Source organism: Podarcis erhardii (assembly GCF_964252035.2).
Source record: "Podarcis erhardii genome assembly, chromosome: 16".
NCBI classification, from domain to species: Eukaryota; Metazoa; Chordata; class Lepidosauria; order Squamata; family Lacertidae; genus Podarcis; species Podarcis erhardii.
In genome coordinates this window covers 35,029,814-35,051,829 of record NC_138514.1, presented here as the reverse complement: position 1 = coordinate 35,051,829, position 22,016 = coordinate 35,029,814, and the positions used below count along the sequence as shown (strand labels likewise).

At 46.3% G+C, this 22,016-nt stretch overlaps 1 protein-coding gene and 1 long non-coding RNA gene across 2 annotated transcripts in view; both read left to right on the top strand.

The window, feature by feature from the left end:
- Positions 1-11,493: 11,493 nt before the first annotated feature.
- On the top strand, positions 11,494-12,894 carry LOC309331820. The gene is made up of 2 exons (XR_014151990.1): positions 11,494-12,666; positions 12,806-12,894. It is a non-coding gene; the product is annotated as an uncharacterized lncRNA (long non-coding RNA).
- Positions 12,895-20,031: 7,137 nt separating this feature from the next.
- The window catches only part of VPS53 (VPS53 subunit of GARP complex), a 42,595-nt gene continuing 40,610 nt past the window's right edge, over positions 20,032-22,016 (top strand). Inside the window, exon 1 of the mRNA XM_081844116.1 lies at positions 20,032-20,272. Within this exon, the coding sequence (XP_081700242.1) occupies positions 20,189-20,272 (84 nt within the window). The 5' untranslated portion in view covers positions 20,032-20,188. The remainder of the gene's footprint in view (positions 20,273-22,016) is intronic.

Below are 22,016 nucleotides of genomic sequence, written 5' to 3'. Positions count from 1 at the left end.
CCGAGACTTCCGAGGGTTCCACCCCTGTTGCTAACACTCCGTTCCATTTCCCCCGCTGGATAGTTTCCAGGAAAGGGGGTGTACTGGGTGGGTGTTGGGATAGATCGCAGTGTTATTTGGTGCATAACAAGGAAGAGGCGCCTCTGGTGTTGGGCAAACAGGTTTGTAGGCTTATTTCGTTTATTTTTAAATGAATCCACCCCCCGCAACAAGAGCCTCCCTCTAACCTGGCGTGTTTTAGTTTCGTTTTTTAAAACAAGGATGGCTAAGAGGCACTTAAAAGAAGAAAAAAATTACAGGAAAGGGGAGCTTTTTCCAGCCCGAAGGCCGCATTCCCTCATGTTGGCGGGGGCGGGCCAGGACAATGGTGGGTGTGGCTAGGGGCAAAAGGGGGTGGAGTGCTGGATGTGACTGCATTTCAGCAAAGCAAAGTTCTCTACGCACAGCCCTCTCCATCGTCCATTCTCCATCCGGGCAAGAAAGAGACATAAGCACCTTTTAGCGACAAATCCCAGTCGGGCAAAAGCGCCAGAGGAGGGCATGAAGCGTGGCTGGTGGGGGCGTGGCCTACAGAAAAGGGGGCGTGGCCTAAGGAGCATCCGGAAGGCTGTACTGTACAGTGGTACGTCGGGTTACAGACGCTTCAGGTTACAGACTCCGCTAACCCAGAAATAGTGCCTCGGGTTAAGAACTTTGCTTCAGGATGAGAACAGAAATCGCGCAGCCGCGGGGCGGCGGCAGCAGGAGGCCCCATTGGCTAAAGTGGTGCTTCAAGTTAAGAACAGTTTCAGGTTAAGAACGGACCTCCGGAACGAATTAAGTGTGATAGGAATTTTGAGAAAACAAAACAAATTCCTTCCAGTAGCACCTTAAAGACCAACTAAGTCAGTTCTTGGTATGAGCTTTCGTGTGCATGAAGTGTGCATGCACACGAAAGCTCATACCAAGAACTGACTTAGTTGGTCTTTAAGGTGCTACTGGAAGGAATTTGTTTTGTTTTGACTATGGCAGACCAACACGGCTACCTATCTGTAACAGGAATTTTGAGGTTTTAGATATATGGTAATGTTCATAAGTGTACCAACCAAGCACGTACATAGATCAGCACAGGAAGACCGACCTGGAACCATTTTGATTCCTAAACTGAGCAAATGTTTTCCCTGCAAGGTCAAAGTGGGAAACTTCCCCCATTGCCTCTTTCCTCACAAATCCTGTCTTAAGGGCACATTTAAGATATGAATAGGGTGTGAGCCTGTGACCTGGCCCAAGAACTAAGTATTTATCATTACAAAAGACTGGCCAGGCTCCCCAGGCAATCCAGTCAAGTAACCTGCCAGACAGGAGAGAAACAACATTCAAATTTCTGTTTTAGACCGCCTTTTCTGTGATGTGTGCATGATGTTTCTGGGGGTGGTCTTGATCTACAGGGTGGCAATTTCAAAAGTCTTTATAAGGCCTTGCACACCATTTTTCTGGGTTCCTCCTCTCTCCTGCATGTGGGGGAGCACCCTGTTGCAACAGATCAATAAAGATCAAGCAATTTTTGTTTACACAACATAAGTATGTTACCAGAGGTACCACTGTACTTGGCCCCTGGGCCTTAAGTTCCCCATCTGTCCTCCATCCCCCAGGGTTGCCATATTCCAGAAAGGGCCCAGGGCCACCCACTGAGCTTCACAGCTTTCCTGATCCTACTCCGATTCTTTATAACTGCTGTTCTTCTAATCCCTGAAAAGGAGTTGCTTGTGATATCTCCCTTCTTAGGGCTAGGGTGGAAATGGCCCCAGTTAATATTTAAAACTGTTGAGGAGGAAGGCGAAGGCGGGTAAGCTGTCAAGTTCGATTTGGATCTCAAAACCACCTACAGATCTTGCAAAATGTGGATTAGAAGGGAATGGGGAGTCGAAAGGCTGCCTGCTGTGCCAGAGGTCATAGAGTGTAGCCTAGAAAAGGGAATGCTGGAATATAAAACTCTATGCTTCAGGAGGACTGAACGATAGGCACAGGTCTTGCTATCGCTATACAAAAATTCACTTATCCAAATCAGTACCCAAACACACTGCAGGTTCAGATATCCAAACAGCCAGACCTGCATATATATCTTATTTTTTTTGTGTTTTGCTTGTCCATGGCAGCCGTTTCACTAGAAACCACAGCAGGCTGGAGCAAGGGGGAGAGATCAGACAAATAAGATTGCACTTTCCCCTTCTTTCCTGGCTTTTTGCAAGATTTCAGTGGGCTTTGCAGGGTTTTTCTGTCATTTTAGCGTCAAAATTTAAACCTCTGCTACAAACACCACTAATGACAAAGGCTGAGAACCATGAACATGTACTTCTTAATTATGGGTAGGAAAACTAAGGCCCAGGGGCCAGATCCGGCCCAATCGCCTTCTAAATCCAGCCCGTGGATGGTCCAGGAATCAGCTTGTTTTTACATGAGTACAGTAGAACGTGTGCTTTTATTTAAAATGCATCTCTGGGTTATTTGTGGGGCTGTGATAGGAATTTTATGGTCTTAGATATATGGCAATGTTCATAAGTGTACCAACCGAGCACATACATAGATCAGCACAGGAAGACCGACCTGGAATCATTTTGATTCCTAAACTAAGCAAATGTTTTCCCTGCAAGGTCAAAGTGGGAAACCTCCCATTGTCTTTTCCTTCACAAATCTTGTCTTAAGGGCACATTTAAGATATGAATAGGGTGTGAGCCTGTGACCTGGCCCAGGAACTAAATATTTATCACTACAAAAGACTGGCCAGGCTTCCCAGGCAATCCAATCAAGTAACCTGCCAGACAGGAGATAAACAAGGACAGGAGAAAAACAACATTCAAATTTCTGTTTTAGACCGCCTTTTCTGTGATGTGTGTATGATGTTTCTGGGGGTGGTCTTGATCTACAGGGTGGCAATTTCAAAAGTCTTTATAAGGCCTTGCGCGCCATTGTTCTGGGTCCTCTTCCTCTCCTGCGGGTGAGGGGAGCACCCTGTTGCAACAGATCAATAAAGATCAAGCTTACTAGCTGCTTTGCTTCTCAATATTCTCTGGTTGGCCTCTGTTATTCTCTCCTACCAATAGGGAACCTATACAAGGACTCTATATGGGCTCTTGGATACCCCATAAGGGAAAAGGACATTTTTTTTGTTTACAACAGGGCATAGGAATTCATTCATATATATTTTTCCAAAGTACAGTCCAGCCCCCCCACAAGGTCTGAGGGCCCCCTGCTGAAAAAGTTTGCTGACCCCTGTTCTTAGTCAATAAAGGTAAAGGGACCCCTGACCATTAGGACCAGTTGTGGCCGACTGGGGTTGCGGCGCTCATCTCGCTTTAGTGGCTGAGGGAGCCGGCGTACAGCTTCCAGGTCATGCGGCCAGCATGACTAAGCCGCTTCTGGCAAACCAGAGCAGCGCACGGAAACGCCGTTTACCTTCCCGCCAAAGCGGTACCTATTTATCTACTTGCACTTTGACGTGCTTTTGAACTGCTAGGTGGGCAGGAGCTGGGACCGAGCAACGGGAGCTCACCCCTCACGGGGATTCGAACCGCCGACCTTTTGATCGGCAAGTCTTAGGCTCTGTGGTTTAACCCACAGCGCCACCCACGTCCCTTCTTAGTCAATATGGCAACCCATTTTCAAACCTCTTCTCTGCTCACCTCTTTCAAAGCGTTATTTGAGGGATCGAACTCTTGCAAAAGGCCGGCTTTTTACGAGGCAAGCCGTTTTTATAAAACGCAGCCATGAGTTCCTGTGTAGTGTAAACATGGCTGGACAACCGTTGTGGGTGTGCCAATCACGAGAGCCTTGTGTTCCCTCTGCTGAGAAATTCCTGCTTCAGAATCTAGAAGTGGCAAGGCAGGTCGGGCTGTTTCCCATCTCTGGACGACACCACTGTGTTTTGATGCACTGTGCTGATGCCAGCGAGGCCTGGCACGGGCAAGAGAAAACTGGCATCACTTAGACTTCTAAACAACCACCTTTTCTGTTCTTTTAAAAAATTACTCATTTATGTACCTGACTGTTAATTGCTTCTCACGAACATATCTCACAGCAATCTCACAATTGCTTTTAAATTGCAGTTTCATATGCAAAAAACCCCCAATTAAACACAATTCCATTCATTTTTTAAAAAAAATGTATATCAAATTCTCTGTATAGAGACAGTTAAAAACAAGTCCATATATGAAGACAGTTCCATAGATTAAATACAAATTTAATCCAAGGCAGATACATTGTACACACTCCAAATATTTAGAGCTGCACACACACCCCTCCAATAATACTGTATTTTACCCCTTACAGAGCTACAAATCCCAACACGAAAAACAGTTCCCAGTACACTTTGGTGGTGGTGGTGAAATGTGCTTTAAATGTGAGGTGCATGAACAGCCAAAGAAAATATACGTTGGCAGTCAACTATGGTTTTTTTTAATCAAAAGCAGACCCACTTCAAATAATGACAATGGCAAAATTAGACCCATGGACTTCAATGAGTCTGACTTTGTTGAGGGGGTCATTCCTTTCAATGTGCTTACTCTTGAGCAAAGCTTACTCTTGAGCACCACCCATAATTCTGCCTCCAGGAATGTTGTTTCCACACATAGGCAAGCGTAATCAGTTGAAATGAATTTAATTGGGCTGTAGCTGTCACCTCATAGGTCATTGCCCCAATGAGCTTACAAATTGCATTTCGACTATGCCAGGTGGAGTGTGAGAGAGTGACTATGGGCAGAGCTGGCATCCACCTCTGCCATCCTTTGCCAACTCAGCTGATTCCTGCCCTGGATCCACACCCATGGAGAGAAAAAGTTGTTCCAGTGCTGTGAGTAATGCTGGATCTCTGGGCCTCGCTGCCTTGCCAACATCCCGCAACCCCCCCTGAAGTATTGTCCAGAATCAAAATACAGTGGGACCTTGGGTTAAGTACAGTGGTGCCTCGCAAGACGAAAAGAATCCGTTCCGCGAGTCTCTTCGTCTTGCGGTTTTTTCATCTTGCGAAGCAAGCCCATTAGCGGCTTAGCGCTATTAGCGGCTTAGCGGATCAGCTGATTAGCGGCTTAGCGGCTTAGAAAAAGGGGGGGGAGGAAAAAAAACCCGCAGGAACCTGCAAAACATTTTCGTCTTGCGAAGCAAGCCCATAGGAAATTCGTTTTGCGAAGCACCTCCAAAACGGAAAACCCTTTCGTCTATCGGGTTTTCCGTCTTGCGAGGCATTCGTCTTGCGGGGCACCACTGTACTTAAGTCCGTTCTTAACCTGAAACTGTTCTTAACCTGAAGCACCACTTTAGCTAATGGGGCCTCCCGCTGCCACCGCACGATTTCTGTTCTCATCCTGAAGCAAAGTTCTTAACCCGAGGTACTATTTCCAGGTTAGCGGAGTCTGTAACCTGAAGCGTATGTAACCTGAAGCGTCTGTAACCTGAGGTTCCACTGTATAATGAAATAGGTCTTAAGTGCTCCTAGCTATTATACCTATTGCAACCCACCCAATCAGAGGGGTTGAGAAACACTGATTTGCCAAGCTACACATACCATCCTGGCAAGGTAACAATGAGTCCCGGGTGAGGAAACCTGACTAACCTCATGATCACGTCATGTAAGCACTAGGTTCTGCCCTCCTGTTAAATAAAACAGCCGTCCACGCATGAATCAAGCTTTGTCGAACGCCTGATGCCAGCCTGCATGTGGCAGCTCAGAATCCAGCTTGGCAGTTGGTGGGAAGTTTGTGTGTTCAGGCAGAATCACCTATGCTTCCTCCGTTTGTCTCCTGTTTTCCCTTTCTGCCCACTGCTCTGTTGTCTGCCAGTTTCTAAATTGTATGCCTCTTGGGGCAGAGACTTGCTGTCTCCTTGTTTGCAAAGTGCCATGCTGCAACAATGCATCCATTAAATGTAATCTTTGGGGGAAACGTAATCAGATCTTGCCCTAGAGCAAGCCTTACGCAACCCGACGCTTTCCAGATATTTTGGACTACAAAGCCTATGAGCGCCAGCCTCCACCAAGTCTGTTGGGGGGGGAAATAACCCGTCTGATAACCCAGAGAACTTCTGCCAGTCAGTGTTAACAGTACTGAGCTACATGGACCAATAGTCTTACTCAGCTTAAGGCTGTCTTCCTGTGTTGGAGTGGAGCTATGGTAATTCTTCTTCTAGCTTTCACTAGGCGTCCTTATCAGCTACACAAACACTCCAGTTCATTTCACAAGTGACTGTCTCTTTGGTCTCACTGGGATAGGGACAAGAGAGGACTCCTGCATGTTGAGGTCTAGCAACTTGAGCTTGTTTGAACGGGTCCTTTGAATGCGTCCACAGGCTGGGGGGTGAAAGCAAACAGAATAAGGAATATAAAAAGGGCTTAAGTGGCACATAGATGCCAGCCATTCACATTTTGGGAGTGAACCTGCAGTAGGACTACGTCACCCCTGACCATTGACTGGGGCTGATGGGAGTTGGAGTCCATCAACTGCAAGGCCACAGCTTCCATATCCCTGGTCTAAATATATAATAATCCAGATACCAGTCTCCCACCCACCCCCTAAAAGAAACCTTTGCAGGAATAATTAGTTGCAATTATTCAAACCTGATTACAGCAGAAATCTTTGTGGCACAAAAACTTGGTTAGGGACACGAGCGATTCCCACTCACTTACAATTTTCCGGCTAATGTTAGTGCACTCTTAACTCCCACCCACTGATAATATTCTGGAAACAGTGGTGGAAGTTTTAATCTAGGGCCCAGACACGACAATTTCAGCCCTCCTTCGCACCCCATATAGTTCTTGAGCTGATGTGATAAAGCCAGACATGTCTTTCTAATTACTGTATTTTTTGCTCTATAAGACTCACTTTTTCCCTCCTAAAAAGTAAGGGGAAATGTGTGTGCGTCTTATGGAGCGAATGCAGGCTGCGCAGCTATCCCAGAAGCCAGAACAGCAAGAGGGATTGCTGCTTTCGCTGCACAGCGATACCTCTTGTTCTGGCTTCTGAGATTCAGAATATATTTTTTTCTTGTTTTCCTCCCCCAAAAACTAGGTGCGTCTTGTGGTCTGGTGCGTCTTATAGAGCGAAAAATACAGTAGTTTATTTTCATTTCCTACCTCCACCCTTCCTTGCCCTGAATTAGTACACACCCAGCAACAAAGCCATCTTTGACTCAGGAACACCATGGGAACACCAACAAGGAGGAAACTACATTCCAAGTATATTAATTTATCCAATCGGGACTGGAGCCTCGAGTGGTGAGATGTGATGGGTGTGACTTAAATATTTCACTCTCTTTTTTAATTATTGCTTCAGGACAGGGACATCCCAGGTTCAGTCCTCAGCATCTGCAGGCAGAGCCAGATGTGCATGAATTAAGTGGCCAAATTTAATGATTTACTCAGTTGCTTCAAGAAAGCAGCTGAACTGACATGGCAATCTAAGACAGTGTTCCTCCACCTTGGCTTCCAAGATTTATCATCACCGTCACCTAAACTTATCATCACCGTCACCGTCAACTAAATTTGTATTCCACCTTTCATTTGTAGATCTCAGGATCGTTCATAGCTTAAGATAAAGTAAAGGTAAAGGGACCCCTGACCGTTAGGTCCAGTCGTGGCCAACTCTGGGGTTGCGGCGCTCATCTCGCTTTACTGGCCGAGGGAGCCAGCGTACAACTTCCAGGTCATGTGGCCAGCAGGACTAAGCTGCTTCTGGCGAACCAGAGCAGCGCACGGAAACGCCGTTTACCTTCCCGCCGGAGCGGTACCTATTTATCTAGGTGCTTTTGAACTGCTAGATTGGCAGGAGCAGGGACCATGCAACGGGAGCTCACCCCGTCGCGGGGATTTGAACCGCCGACCTTCTGATTGGCAAGTCCTAGGCTCTGTGGTTTAACCGACAGCGCCACTCGCGTCCCAGATAAAGTATACAGACACAAAATACAAGATAAAAACAAGAACAATAAACCTCCTGGACTACATCTCTCACCGTCCATCATAATTGGCCAGCTTAAACAATGGTCAGTGTTATAAGAATTTTAAGGTCTCAAATATAGAATAAATCTTCATAAACGCACACATATCCAAATATATGAACCATGAGTCTGAAATAGCAATCTTGAAGCCATTTTGACTCTCCCAATGACCTCAAATGTTCCTCTGCAGTAAGGCAGAAAGCCTTCCCATTGTCTTTTTGCTTGCAAATCCTGTCTTAAGGGCAAATTTGTGTCTGAATAGGGTGAGCCTGTGACCAGGACTCAGGAACTAACGTAATAACCATCACAAAAGAATTGCCAGACTGCCCAGGTAATGCAATCAGTGACCATTATCAGGTGTCCTGGTGGGCAGGATTTCTGCCTCTTGTGATGTGTGTATGATGTTTTGGGTGGTGGTCTTGGGCTACAGGGTGGGCAATTTCAAAAGTCTATATAAGGGCATGGGCACCATTGTTCTGGCTTCTCGTCCCTCCTGCGTGTGGTGAGGGGGGTCCCTGTTTCAACAGTTCCTTTAATAAAGACCAGGCTTCCTAACCACTTTGCTTCTCAATACTCTGGTTGGCCTCTATTATTTCTCCTACCAATAGAGAAACCCACTTACGGGCTCTGGAATACCCCATAAGCGAAAGGGAGCAGTTTTTCTTATAACAGGGATGATGGGAAATGTAGTCCAACAGCATCTGGAGGTCCAAGGCTGCTTTTATCATCTTGACCATCATGGTCATGGCAACCGCAGGAAATAATAATCCTATACAGTGGTACCTCGGGTTAAGTACCGTATTTTTTGCACCATAACACTCACTTTCTTCCTCCTAGAAAGTAAGGGGAAATGTCTGTGCGTTTTATGGAGCAAATGCCTGCGGGTGGCGGGGGGGGATCTGCTGCAGTCATGAGCAGATGATCCATGGTTCCCCTTCCTTCCCTCCTCCGTGGTTACAAAGCATGGATCCACATGGATCCTCAGGATTTTTGCATTGGGCTACTCCAAACTCACTGTCAGATCACATGTCTGTGGCCACAGCATGAACCACAAAAATCATATATCCACTATTTCGTTTAGAATTTGTTTTTTCTTGTTTTCCTCCTCTAAAAACTACGTGCGTGTTATGGTCTGGTGCGTGTTATAGAGCAAAAAATACGGTACTTAGTTCGTTCCGGAGGTCCGTTCTTTTTTTATTATTATTATTAAAATTTTTATTACATTTTCAATTTACAGAAAAAAGAAAAAAGAGAAAGAAAAAGCGATCCAACTTTCAAAATGCATTTTTACATTATTAACTGGACTTCCCCACATCTCCCTCACCCTGCGTTCTTTGCAATAAACATGTCAGCAAATTATTACCTTATTTCGTGTCTTATTTGTATCTTTCAAAATATTTTACTTCTAGTTCCGGAGGTCCGTTCTTAACCTGAAACTGTTCTTAACCTGAAGCACCACTTTAGCTAATGGGGCCTCCTGCTGCTGCCGCATGATTTCTGTTCTCATCCTGAAGCAAAGTTCATAACCTGAGGTAACATTTCTGGGTTAGCGGAGTCTGTAACCTGAAGCGTCTGTAACCTGAGGTACCACTGTACTCTGGTTGTTGTTGGCATTCGTCTGTCTCAAGAGACAATGGAGTCTGCCTTCGGGGGTGAAGTCAGATTGCTGTGCTAGCAGCACTGAAGTGACCTCCCTGGGGTGCAAGTCTGGGCAGTGGGTCTGGGGGTGCTGGGCTGGCCAGACGACAAGACCCCCACTCTCAGCCTCGCTGAGGTGGCCCAAAGGAAATTGGAGCAAGATGTTGGGCATCAACTCGGCTGCAGGAGTTGCCAGAAGGAGGCATACAAGACAACCATCCAACCGTCTCAGGGACTCCACTCTGAAATTTGTGTACGGTTTACTCCTTAGCCTTTTCTTCTCCCAAATATATCCTGCAGGGCAGCGGAGGTTTAGGATCAGAGTTTTCCTTCTCCAAGATGGGCTCCCTTCCCAGGTGGACGAGCCCCATCTGCCTCTCACTTCCCTCTGCAGCACGTGCAGAAACAGTCTTCTTGATCTTGACGGATGGACCCACTATTGCTCTTGTCCATTCATTCCGCAGGAGCCTGTCTTTGTATGCAGACGAGCTCCCTAATTCACCGAGGGTTTGAGACCCATTGGCCACCCTCACCTGGTTGAGCCAGCCAGTTTGAAGCCATTTCCTGGCATGTTGCTGCTGCCGAACAGTGGCGTAGCGTGGGTTGTCGGCACCCGGGGCAAGGCAAGTAATTTGCGCCCCCTAACCCGGGGCAAGGCAAGTAATTTGCGCCCCTAACCTGCCGCCGCTGCCAGCTTCTTCTTGCTGCTGCCTGGGCTGGGGTATTTACGGTAAGGTAGCCACGGCGGCGACGGCGGGTCCGTGTCAGGTGATCTGAGGCGAGTTGCCGCTGGCGCTGCCGCCCAAACGACGCCGCTTGCCCAGAGGAGGAGGAGGGCATAGAGGCGAGGAAAATGCAACATGGCCCAGCTGCTGCAGCAGCAGCAGCGGCGGCGGGGCTGTGAGGAGGGGCTGCCTGGCGCGCCCTCCGTGGCCCTGATGCACGGGGACCGCGGCGAGCGCTGAGAGCCGCTGCCTGCCGGACGCCTTCAGCCCGGACATGCCACAGCTCGTCAGTTCCGCGAGACATGGGCTCTGCTACAGCCTGCGCCCGAGGCTCTTCGGCGACTCTGGAGGCAGCGAGCGCGCCCCCCCAGATGTTGCGCCCAGTACGGCTGGCCCCCCCTGCACCCCCCACGCTACGCCACTGCTGCCGAATGCTGACAGCTTCCAGGAGCCACAGGTGAGTTCTGAGGGCAGGGTGGGGACAACCAAAGGTGGACAAATGACCCCAGAAGGAGCATTGAATTTATTTATTATAAATTTATTTATTTGTAATAATAATAATAATAATGATAATAATTTTAAAAAATAAGGTGTCCTCAGCAGAGGCACAAACTCTCCAGTAATCATCATCATCATCATCATACTAATAATCATAACAATCATAATAATATATACCCTGCCCAACTGGCTGGGTTTCCCCAGCCACTCTGGGCAGCTCCCAACAAAAGATTAAAAATACATTAAAACATCAGTCATTAAAAACTTCCCTAAACAGGGCTGCCTTCAGATGTCTTATAAACGTCAGATAGTTGTTAATTTCTTTGACATCTGGTGGGAGGGTGTTCCACAGGGCGGGCGCCACTACCGAGAAGGCCCTCTTCCTGGTTCCCTGTAACTTCACTTCTCGCAATGAGGGAACTGCCAGAAGGCCCTCAGCGCTGGACCTCAGTGTCCGGGCTAAACGATGGGGGTGGAGACGCTCCTTCAGGTCTACTGGGCTGAGGCCGTTTAGGGCTTGAAAGGTCAGCACCAACACTTTGAATTGTGCCTGGAAACGTACTGGGGGCCAATGTAGGTCTTTCAGGACCGGTGTTATATGGTCTCAGCGGCCACTCCCAGTCACCAGTCTAGTTGCCACATTCTGGATTAGAGGTCTGCATTCTGGACCTCTATACGCTGGTACAATATTGAAAAATATTGTTGACCAAAATATGTCTTTACATTTAAATAACAACAACAAATTAAAATAGGTACCAAAAACTTTGAAAAGAATAAAGTCAAATATATTTTGAAATACAAATGGTTAAGAGAATTAATACATTCAAAAGCATCCAGATAATTAAAAAAATCAAACCATCCAATTAAACCACTGTAATTTAGCATACAAGCCTCAGTAACATTTATCATCAGCTTTTGGGCCCCCACTGCAAATCGTGTAACTGTCTGTCACGAATTTGTCAGAATCAGACAACAAATATGTGATTTCTGTTTGATCACCACCATCAGGTATCTTAACTATGTCAGAAAAAAAACTTTGCCCTTGGTTCAGAATACAAGCAGCAGTGTATAAATTATGATAAAGATCTTCAGCTGCTTGGGCAATAAACATCGGCGCTGTTCTACTGGAATTTTTTCTGCAACATGCCTCTAAATATTCTGACGGCGTCATCTGAAGCCACAAAGCCAGAAATGCTTTCTAAATGAACTAATCGGTAAATCATGTAGGTAAATCTCAAATCCGTGTGATAATTTAAGAAAATGTAATTGTGACAAGAACGGTTTATGGAATGCTTGTAGATCTCGCTGAGCATAGAAATAACCCAGCTTATTTTATATATATATATATATATATGAATCTGAGTGAGGGCTTGTTTTTAAGAACCTGCAGAAGTATATCAAAAGCAAACATTTGCTCTTCACAATTTGCTACCCAAATAGTCTCTCTGTGCAGCTGTAGCTTCCATATTAAGAAGTTTAAAACAATACATAAACAAAACCATTAAAATAGAAGACTGTACTGGCAGAATTCCAGTCTCCGCTTTAATACTAGCTGCCGGTGGGCAAACCAAGTAATATTTTGAGGATTTTGTTTTGAATAATTTCCAGTTGACTGGAGGGTCAGATTCCCCAAACTACATTGACCTGGAGTGACTTTTCTTCAGACAGTTTCGTACCAGCCAAAGAGACTTATTATTTTTAGTGATGGTTCCGCTCCTTAATTTAGATCAGCCTTCCCCCAACCTGGTGCCCTCCAGATGGTTTCAACTACAAATCCCATCAGCCATTGTGGCCAATAGGTAGGGATGATGGGAATTGTAGTCCGTCAACATCTGTAGGGCACTGCGTTGGAAAGGGTTTACATCAGGTGTCCCCAAACTCGGTCCTCCAGCTGTTTTGGGACTACAACTCCCATCATCCCTAGCTAACAGGACCAGTGGTCATGGATGATGGGAGTTGTAGTCCAAAACAGCTGGAGGGCTGAGTATGGGGATGCCTGGTTTACATCATTATTTATTGTTGTTGCTGCTGTATATCATGACACATCTTAATAAACTACTGGTAGAGGGCTCAATGCATTTAGCCATTATCTACCTTTATCTCTCCTGATTCCTGACTTAAAACTCATACTCTGGGATTTACTAAAGGAGTAAATCTGCTGGTTCTGGGTCTCTATGAGTGATTACTCCCCCAGGTTACAGATCTGCTTGGGGAGATATCTTAGGAGCCAAGAGAGACCACAGACAGCGTATTTCCGCTCTGTGAAGCATATCCCTGAATGGAGAGGAACACGCTAATTTCAGGAGATGAAGCTGTGTTGTAGTGGAGGGGGATTGTAGGCCCAGAAAGTAATATGGGCTGGCACGCCAGGCTAATTGACGGACCCCCTTGCCTTGGCAACTGAATGCAGAGATAATGACATTTCCAAGTTCATTTGTGGCAGATTAGCATAGGCTCAGAGAGTGAGAAAAAAAGAATCAAGAAGCTAGGTACTACTTTTTCTTTTCTTTAATGCGGTTCCTACTTCACACCAGCTGCTCAGATGGTGATGCTTCTTTGCAAGACCCTTTCAATGTCTCATTAAACGCTAAAGGTTGCATTTTGTCAGAATGAAGCTCTTCTGTCAAAGCTCAAATGTGTTTTACGAGCTGAGTAAGTAAACACCACTGACTCCCGGGAGATTGCAGTCGTGCTGATCGCAATAACAGCTGGGTATTGTGAGGCCTTACTGCTGTTTCGGGGAGTGTGTGTGAATGATAACCCATAAATACAGCTGCCTGAATTTTTTAGAGCATCCTTGGGGTATGTGCGAGAGGCTATATATTTTAGCTTTCTCTCCCTCTCTCCACTTCTAGGATGAATCTATAAACATTCCTGTTTGTTCACCGGGGCATTTCCTAACTGAAAGACATTGTTCCTGGCAACCTGCAATTATTAACTGCGAGAGCAAACAATTGGCTTTGTTCTTAAGTTTTAATCACCAACACGCTTCCTGCCCTGGGCTCCTTGAGGAGGAAGGGCGGGATATAAGTCAAATATACATAAATAAAAATAATAATGCAGAGCAGCCGCCAAAACCATATAACATTGGTCTTGAAAGACCTACATTGACTCTCAGTACGTTTCCGAGTACAATTCAAAGTGTTGGGGCTGACCTTGAAAACCCTAAACGGCCTCAGCCCAGTATATCTGAAGGAGCATCTCCACCCACATCATTCTGCCCAGACACTGAGATCCAGCGCTGAGGGCCTTCTGGCGGTTCCCTCCCTGCGAGAAGAGAGGTTACACAGAACCAGACAGAGGGCCTTCTCAGTGGTGGCGCCTGCCCTGTGGAACGTCCTCCCATCAGATGTCAAGGAGATAAACAACTATCTGACTTTTAGAAGACACCTGAAGGCAGCCCTCTTTAGGGAAGCTTTTAATGTTTGATGTTTTATTGTGTTTTTAACCTTTTGTTGGAAGCCCCCCAGAGTGGCTGGGGAAACCCAGCCAGATGGGTGGGGTATAAATAATAAATTATTAGTATTAGTATTAAATTATAATAAGCTGCCACGGCGAGTCCCTATACTTCAGAATTTGCCACAACGCCACTGAGATCAAAGTACTCACAAAGGCAGAAGAGCAGTGTTTGGTTAAGACGCTGGCAACCCTTGCCGGCAGAGGGAGGCCAGTTCCAGATTCTGAAGTGGAGAAAAGGTTTGTAATAATAATAATAATAATAATAATAATAATAATAATAATAATAATAATAATAATAATAATTTATTATTTATACCCCGCACATCTGGCTGAGTTTCCCCAGCCACTCTGGGCAGCTTCCAATCAAGTGTTAAAAACAATACAGCATTAAATATTAAAAACTTCCCTAAACAGGGCTGCCTTCAGATGTCTTTTAAAGAGAAGATAACTACTTATTTCCTTCGCATCTGAAGGAAGGGCGTTCCACAGGGCGGGCGCCACTACCAAGAAGGCCCTCTGTCTGGTTCAAGGTGGAGCAAGGTGCTTCTGTAGCTACCGGAGCTGTAACTTCGCCAAAGGTTATTGTGCGGCATGTGAGGGCTTGCATGAAGCAGCTGGATGTATTTGGAAATTTTCTATAAAGAGACGTCTCCCTGGAGCAATGTGAGGTGTTTGGGTTTTGAAAAAAACAACACGTACAGACAAATACCAGAAGCAGTAAGCGCAATCATGGCTGTGGCGTAAGGAAATTGGAAGAGCTTGGCTGCAGGAACAGGGTCAAAGGGAGCCCATATATTCCAGGGTCCTGTTCTCACAGTGGCCCCCCAGATGCCCCCAAGCAGGACCTGGGGGGCCGCGGCAACTCTCCCTGCTTGTGATTCAGAGGCCTATTGCATCTGAAAGTGGAGCAGGCAGAACGCAGCCATCATGGCTGTTGCAGAATAATTAAAGGTTGGCTTTTGCTGCCCAGTTCCCCAAGGGACTGAGTCCCCAAAGTCCATGATTGGCCAGAGAAGAATGGATGGAGGTAAAATCCAGCGAAAGCAAGGCAGATCTTTATTTTTCTGTTGCAACAGAGTCCCTCCACCTCCTTGCAAGGAGGTGAGAGACCCAGAACAAAGATGTGTTGGAAGTAAAGACTTTCGGCACTGTCCATTCCCTTAGCCAAAGACCACCCTAAGAAGCGTCATACATGCATCAAAGAAATGTCTACCGCAGACATTTGAGAGGGTGGCTTCTCTCCTGCCTGCCAAGATAAGTGTTTTACTGATTGCATTACCTGGGCAGTCTGGCAATTCTTTTGAGATGGTAAATCTGGGCTAGCCATTTGTCCTCCTTTTCCAGGACATGTCCCCTTTTTCACGGGTATGTAAAACAAGAGTCGGGATGCAGGTGGCGCTGTGGGTTAAATCACAGAGCCTAGGACTTGCTGATCAGAAGGTCGTTGGTTCGAATCCCCGCGACAGGGTGAGCTCCCTTTCCTCGGTCCCTGTCCCTGCCCACCTAGCAGTTTGAAAGCATGTCAAAGTGCAAGTAGATAAATAGGTACCGCTCTGGCGGGAAGGTAAACGGCGTTTCCGTGTGCTGCTCTGGTTCGCCAGAAGTGGCTTAGTCATGCTGGCCACATGACCCGGAAGCTGTACATCAGCTCCCTCGGCCAGTAAAGCGAGATGAGCGCCACAACCCCAGAGTCGGCCCAGACTGGACCTAATGGTCAGGGGTCCCTTTACCTTTTTAAAACAAGAGTCATCATAGCAATCCATAGTTAAAAGTAGAAGTCAGCAAATGTGTCCTCTTTTTTACTCTTCAAAACATGGCAACCCTAGAAATACCTTAGTTCTTGAATCCAGGTCACTGTCCCACCCTATTCATACCCAAATATGCCCTTTAAACAGAATTTGAAGGATTTGAAAGTGTAAGAACTATTGAGAAAGGTTTCTCTTCTGCAAAGGAAAGATTTAGAGTGATTAGGAGAGCCAGGGTGGCTTTTTGGGATTGTTCTGTGTGCTAAAAATAATGTGTAAACTTCTCAGGGAGTATTTCCTAAATTTTGAAGGGTTGGTTTCCTGTGGAGTGTGTATTTGCTATGTGTGTGTCCCCTAAATATTTATAACAGTGGCTGTGAAGGATGGGCATAAATGCCCTCTTCAGCCTGTGAGATAAGAAAATAGCAATTTATAGTAGTAGTAGTCGTAGTAGTAGTAGTAATAATAATAATAAATTTATTTATACCCCGCCCTTCCCGGTTCAGAAAACTGGGCTCAGGGCGGCAAACAACAAATTTAAAACACTTAATTGATGCAACAAAAAACAGCATAAAATACAGTATAAAACATGAATTACAATAAATTCAGAATTCAAAAATCAATTTAGGGGGGAAATCCATCCAATAAACCTCCAATTTATTGTAGAAGGACAAGCAACTGCATCTATCATGGAGCAGCTTTGAAGTGATAAGGATATAAAAAGGATATAAAGGTTTATTCAAAATGTGGCAAGCTTCCCCATTACACAAACATTTAGCCAAGAATATAAAACCTACAGAAGCTAATAGCTAAATTCTAATTACCCATTAATACATACAAAAGAAGAAGAGTTGCCGGGGGAAGTAAAAATCCAGCCAGATTCAGAGGAGTATAACGTACCTATATCAGGAGGTCTGACATAATGCCCAGGCACATTGCAGTAATAAATCAAACCAGCACAGGGCTAATTTCACCTGGGCAAGGTAAATTCTTGACTGTGGCTAGCAGCCATTGGCAGGGGACCTCAGATTCCTGTTTGGCTACAGGTGGCCTTGGTCAAGCGATACATCTTGTCTCTGCTGACTCTTGTGCTGCTAAGCCACTGGCTCAGCCACTGAGGGGTTAACAGTTATGTTGCTGCTAAAGGCAGAAGAGCGGGTGGAGGCCATAAAAGTTGGCAACCCTGAGGCCCATCATTTTAAGTGGCACCCTCTGCTGCATCCCACAGGACTTGCGCCAGAGGGCGTGACACAACGGCTGGGAACCGCAGTGAGGGAGAGTGATCGCGTGTTCAGGTCCTGTTTGTGGGTTTCCTCACAGGCATTTGGTCAGACGCTGTGAGAACAGGATACTAGACTGGATGGGTCATTGTCCTAATTGTTTAAGAAAAACGGCTCCCTTTCGCTTATAGGGTATTCCAGAGCCTGTGCAGAGTCCTTAAGTGTGTTCCCTATTGGTAGGAGAAATAATAGAGGCCAACCAAAGTATATTGAGAAGCAAAGCAGCTAGGAAGCCTGATATTTATTGAAGGAACTGTTGCAACACACAAAGGAGGGATGAGAACCCAGCCAGAACCAAGGTGTGCAAGCCCTTATATTTGTTGTTGTTTAGTTGTTTAGTCGTGTCTGACTCTTCGTGACCCCCTGGACCAGAGCTCACCAGGCACTCCTGTCTTCCACTGCCTCCTGCAGTTTGGTCAAACTCATGCTGGTAGCTTCGAGAACACTGTCCAACCATCTCGTCCTCTGCCGTCCCCTTCTCCTTGTGCCCTCCATCTTTCCCAACATCAGGGTCTTTTCCAGGGAGTCCTCTCTTCTCATGAGGTGGCCAAAGTCTTGGAGCCTCAACTTCACAATCTGTCGTTCCAGTGAGCACTCAGGGCTGATTTCCTTCAGAATGGAGAGGTTTGATCTTCTTGCAGTCCATGGGACTCTCAAGAGTCTTCTCCAACACCATAATTCAAAAGCATCAATTCTTCAGCGACCAGCCTTCTTTATGGTCCAGCTCTCACTTCTATACATCACTACTGGGAAAACCATAGCTTTAACTATTCGGACCTTTGTCGGCAAGGTGATGTCTCTGCTTTTTAAGATGCTGTCTAGGTTTGTCATTGCTCTTCTCCCAAGAAGCAGACGTCTTTTAATTTCGTGGCTGCTGTCACCATCTGCAGTGATCATGGAGCCCAAGAAAGTAAAATCTCTCACTGCCTCCATTTCTTCCCCTTCTATTTGCCAGGAGGTGATGGGCTCAGTGGCCATGATCTTCGTTTTTTTGATGTAGAGCTTCAGACCATATTTTGCACTCTCTTATATCCCTTATATGGACTTTTGAAATTGCCCACCCTGTAGCCCAAGACCACCACCCCTCAAAACATCATACATACATCACAGAAGGAGGCAGAAATCCTGTCTGCCAGGACACCTGATAATGGTCACTGATTGCATTACCTGGGCAGTCTGGCAATTCTTTTGTGATGGTTAATACTTTAGTTCCTGAGTCCTGGTCACAGGCTCACAAATGCGCCCTTAAGACAGGATTTGCATTGAAAAAGACAATGGGAAGGCTTTCTGCCTTAATGCAGAGGAATATTTGAGGTCATTGGGAGAGTTAAAATGGCTTCAAGATTGCTCTCCCTTACTATTTCAGACACATAGTTCATATATTTAGATAAGTGTGCGTTTATGAATATTTATTCTATATTTGAGACCTTAAATTTTTTCTAACATGATCCAACAGGTTGTCCTCATCCAATATGAAGAAACAAGCCTCCTCCTTAACTTTCCTGACTATCTCCAAGCACCCCACCTCTGCACACCCACAGAATATTGCATATATACAGGAGCACCTTTCTCTTTAGCAACAGAAGCTTACTCTGCCATGTTTGGCTATTGAGAGGGCGGATATTTTTGTTTGTTAAGAGGCAGCTGGTGGGCGGAACTGGGGGCGATATGTGTAAGAGGATTTAGTCTCCCAGCCACTCCGTCCCATTTTCAGAACCCCATTTTTATCCCTCTCCGTAAGTCCTCTTTATGGGGAGGGCATGGCTGTCTGGCCTTTTAGTAGGTCCGCTCCCGCTTAAGAGGTGGAACGCTGCAACATTTTGTTGTTGTTCCCATTTGTTATTGTCACCATCTCGCAAAGTGATGCCACACGCAATGCAACATACCATGCTCATTACACGGGCGTTGAATTATCCTGTTCATAACTGATGCAAGAAGGTGAGAAGAATGTCAGGAAGACAGCCTGGATCAGGCCAGTGGCCCATCTAGCCCTGAATCCTGGCTTCACGGTGGCCAATCAGATGCCATCAGTTGTTATTAATTGTACTTTATTATTGCTATTAACAGCTATGATAACACCATTGCAAATATCAATTATAAGAACTCTGTTGGCAACATCAATAAGATTAATAACAACAGATATCTGAATACTTGGGAAGCCCATGATTCATAAGTCCACCTGGATCTGCAAACATAGAAATGGGTGAGTCAAAAGAAAGGATTCTTAATGGGAAAAGTTACAAAGCACGTGCTTAAATCACCCTACCTTTGAAAAAAAAAGGACTTTAAAACCCCCAAACAAACCCTTTTTAAAAAAGTGTTTCCCCCAGCTTGAGCTGAAAGGCACTCTGCCCATGCTCAGAAACGCTAGTGGCTGTCATATATGCATAGGTCATATATGCATATGCATCAAAAAATATTAAGGGGCTCAGAAATGCTTTTAAATAAGTATATGACTCTCGCACCAACGGAAAGGGAAGGCAAGCACTCTGTAATTTCGTATAGCGACCATTCACTTTTTTCTTGATAGTGTTTGACTTGTAAAAAGCTGAAATAAAATGTTTATTTGTTTTTTAAATAAAAAGTACGCACACATTTCCCTCACCGCTCCAAGAATTTCGTGAAGTCTCCCATTGAAAAAAAAAAACCTCCGAGGAAACCCCGCCCCCAGGAGGATGGGGGTTGTAGTGGGCGTGGCCTTATCGTGCCATCTCGCCCCGCCCCTCCTTCCCCATTGGCTGCTCCCATTCCCCCTCCCTCCACACGGTCCTCCAGCATCCCAGAATGCCGCCGTTCCCGGAAGTGGCGCGCTTTCCCTCAAGCGAGGAGACAGAGAGGAAGAGAGGAGGCGGGTGGCTAGTCGAGCGTCGCGAGGCAGGCCGGGATGGAGGAGGACGAGCTGGACTTGGCCGACGAGCTGGAGGCCGCCCTGCAGCTGGCGCCGGAGGTGCAGCTGGCCATCGAGCAGGTGAGCAAGAACCGGGCGAGAGAAGGTGAGGGGAAGGGGGCGGGGCTATGCATGCTAATATGGGGCTTCGTGGTAGGCGGGGCTCCCGTAGTCTCTCAGCGATTGGGCGGAGTGTAAGGAGGCGGGGCTTTGCATGCTAATATGGGGCTCTGTGGTGGGAGGAGGCGCCTGTATCTCCAAAGCGATTGGGTGAAGTGTGAGTAAGGGGCGGGGCTCTGTATTCTAATATGGGGGTTCTGTGTGGGGAGGGGCTGTAGGGAGTTGGGGGGCTGCCTTAAATTGAGGGGGGTCTATTTGGGTGTCTTTGAGGAGAGGGACGTTTTGGGGGGGGCTGCTTATTTTGGGGGGGGGGTCGTGATGTTTTTTCTTCTGTACTGAATTTCTTCTATACTTACCTTCGTTGTAAACGATCGTTTACATCTGTATTTTAAACCAATAAAGATTTACCATGAAAAATAATAATTTGGGGAGAGGAGCAGGTGCTGGTTGAATGACAGGCTGCTAGATAGGAGACCCCCTGCCCACAGGGCAGCAGTTTATTATTTATTTGCTGCATTTATATCCCACCCTTTTTATATACTGAGCTAAAGGTGATGTACAATAGTATTGTTGTTTAGTCGCTTAGTCATGTCTGACTCTTCGTGACCCCCTGGACCAGAGCACGCCAGGCCCTCCTGTCTTCCACTGCCCCCCCCCCCCAGTTTGGTCAGACTCATGCTGGTAGCTTCAAGAATCCTGTCCCACCATCTCGTCCTCTGTTGTCCCCTTCTCCTTGTGCCCTCCATCTTTCCCAGCATCAGGGTCTTTTCCAGGGATCCTTCTCTTCTCATGAAGTGGCCAAAGTCTTGGGAGCCTCAGCTTCACAATCTGTCCTTCCGGTGAGCACTCAGGGCTGATTTCCTTCAGAATGGAGAGGTTTGATCTTCTTGCAGTCCATGGGACTCTCAAGAGTCTCCTCCAGCACCATAATTCAAAAGCATCCATTCTTCAGCCATTAGCCTTCTTTATGGTCCAGCTCTCACTTCCATTAATCATACTGGGAAAACCAGAGCTTTTACTATACGGACCTTTGTTGGCAAGGTGATGTCTCTGGTTTTTAATATGCTGTCTGGGTTTGTCATTGTGTACATTAGTATTGTAATTATTTATTAAATTGTGGGTCAGGGAGCAACTAGGTTGTGTGTACAGTGGTACCTCTGTATACGAACAGGATCCGTTCTGGAGCCCCGTTCGCATCAGAAGCAAACGTAACTAGCAACGGCACATTTGTGCACACGCATGTCGCTTTTCACCACTTCTGCACATGCGCGTGACGCCATTTTGAGCATCTGTGCATGCGCAAGCAGTGAAACCCAGAAGTACCGCGCTCCGTTACTTCCGGGTTGCCGCCGAAGAGCACAACTTGAACGCATTCAACCTGAGGTATGACTGTACAGTGGTACCTCGGGTTACAGACACTTTGCATGTGTGTTTAGAGCAGGGGAGGGGAGAGAGTTTGCCATGGGCATGACATGCATGCATCCAGAGAAATCAGTTTGCAACTGCACCCCCAAAGGTTGGCTCCTCCCCCCCCCCCACAGTTGATGCAATGTTTGCAGAGTGAAGGATTTAAATGCCAAGGGAGGTCAGTGTGACCTGGCTGCGTTTACTTGGTCAGATAAAGAGCAGGAATCAGAATGCGTTTAAGGACAGTTCCCCATTAAAACAGACAGAACCTGCTTGGGGTCTTAGTCTGGTGGTAACA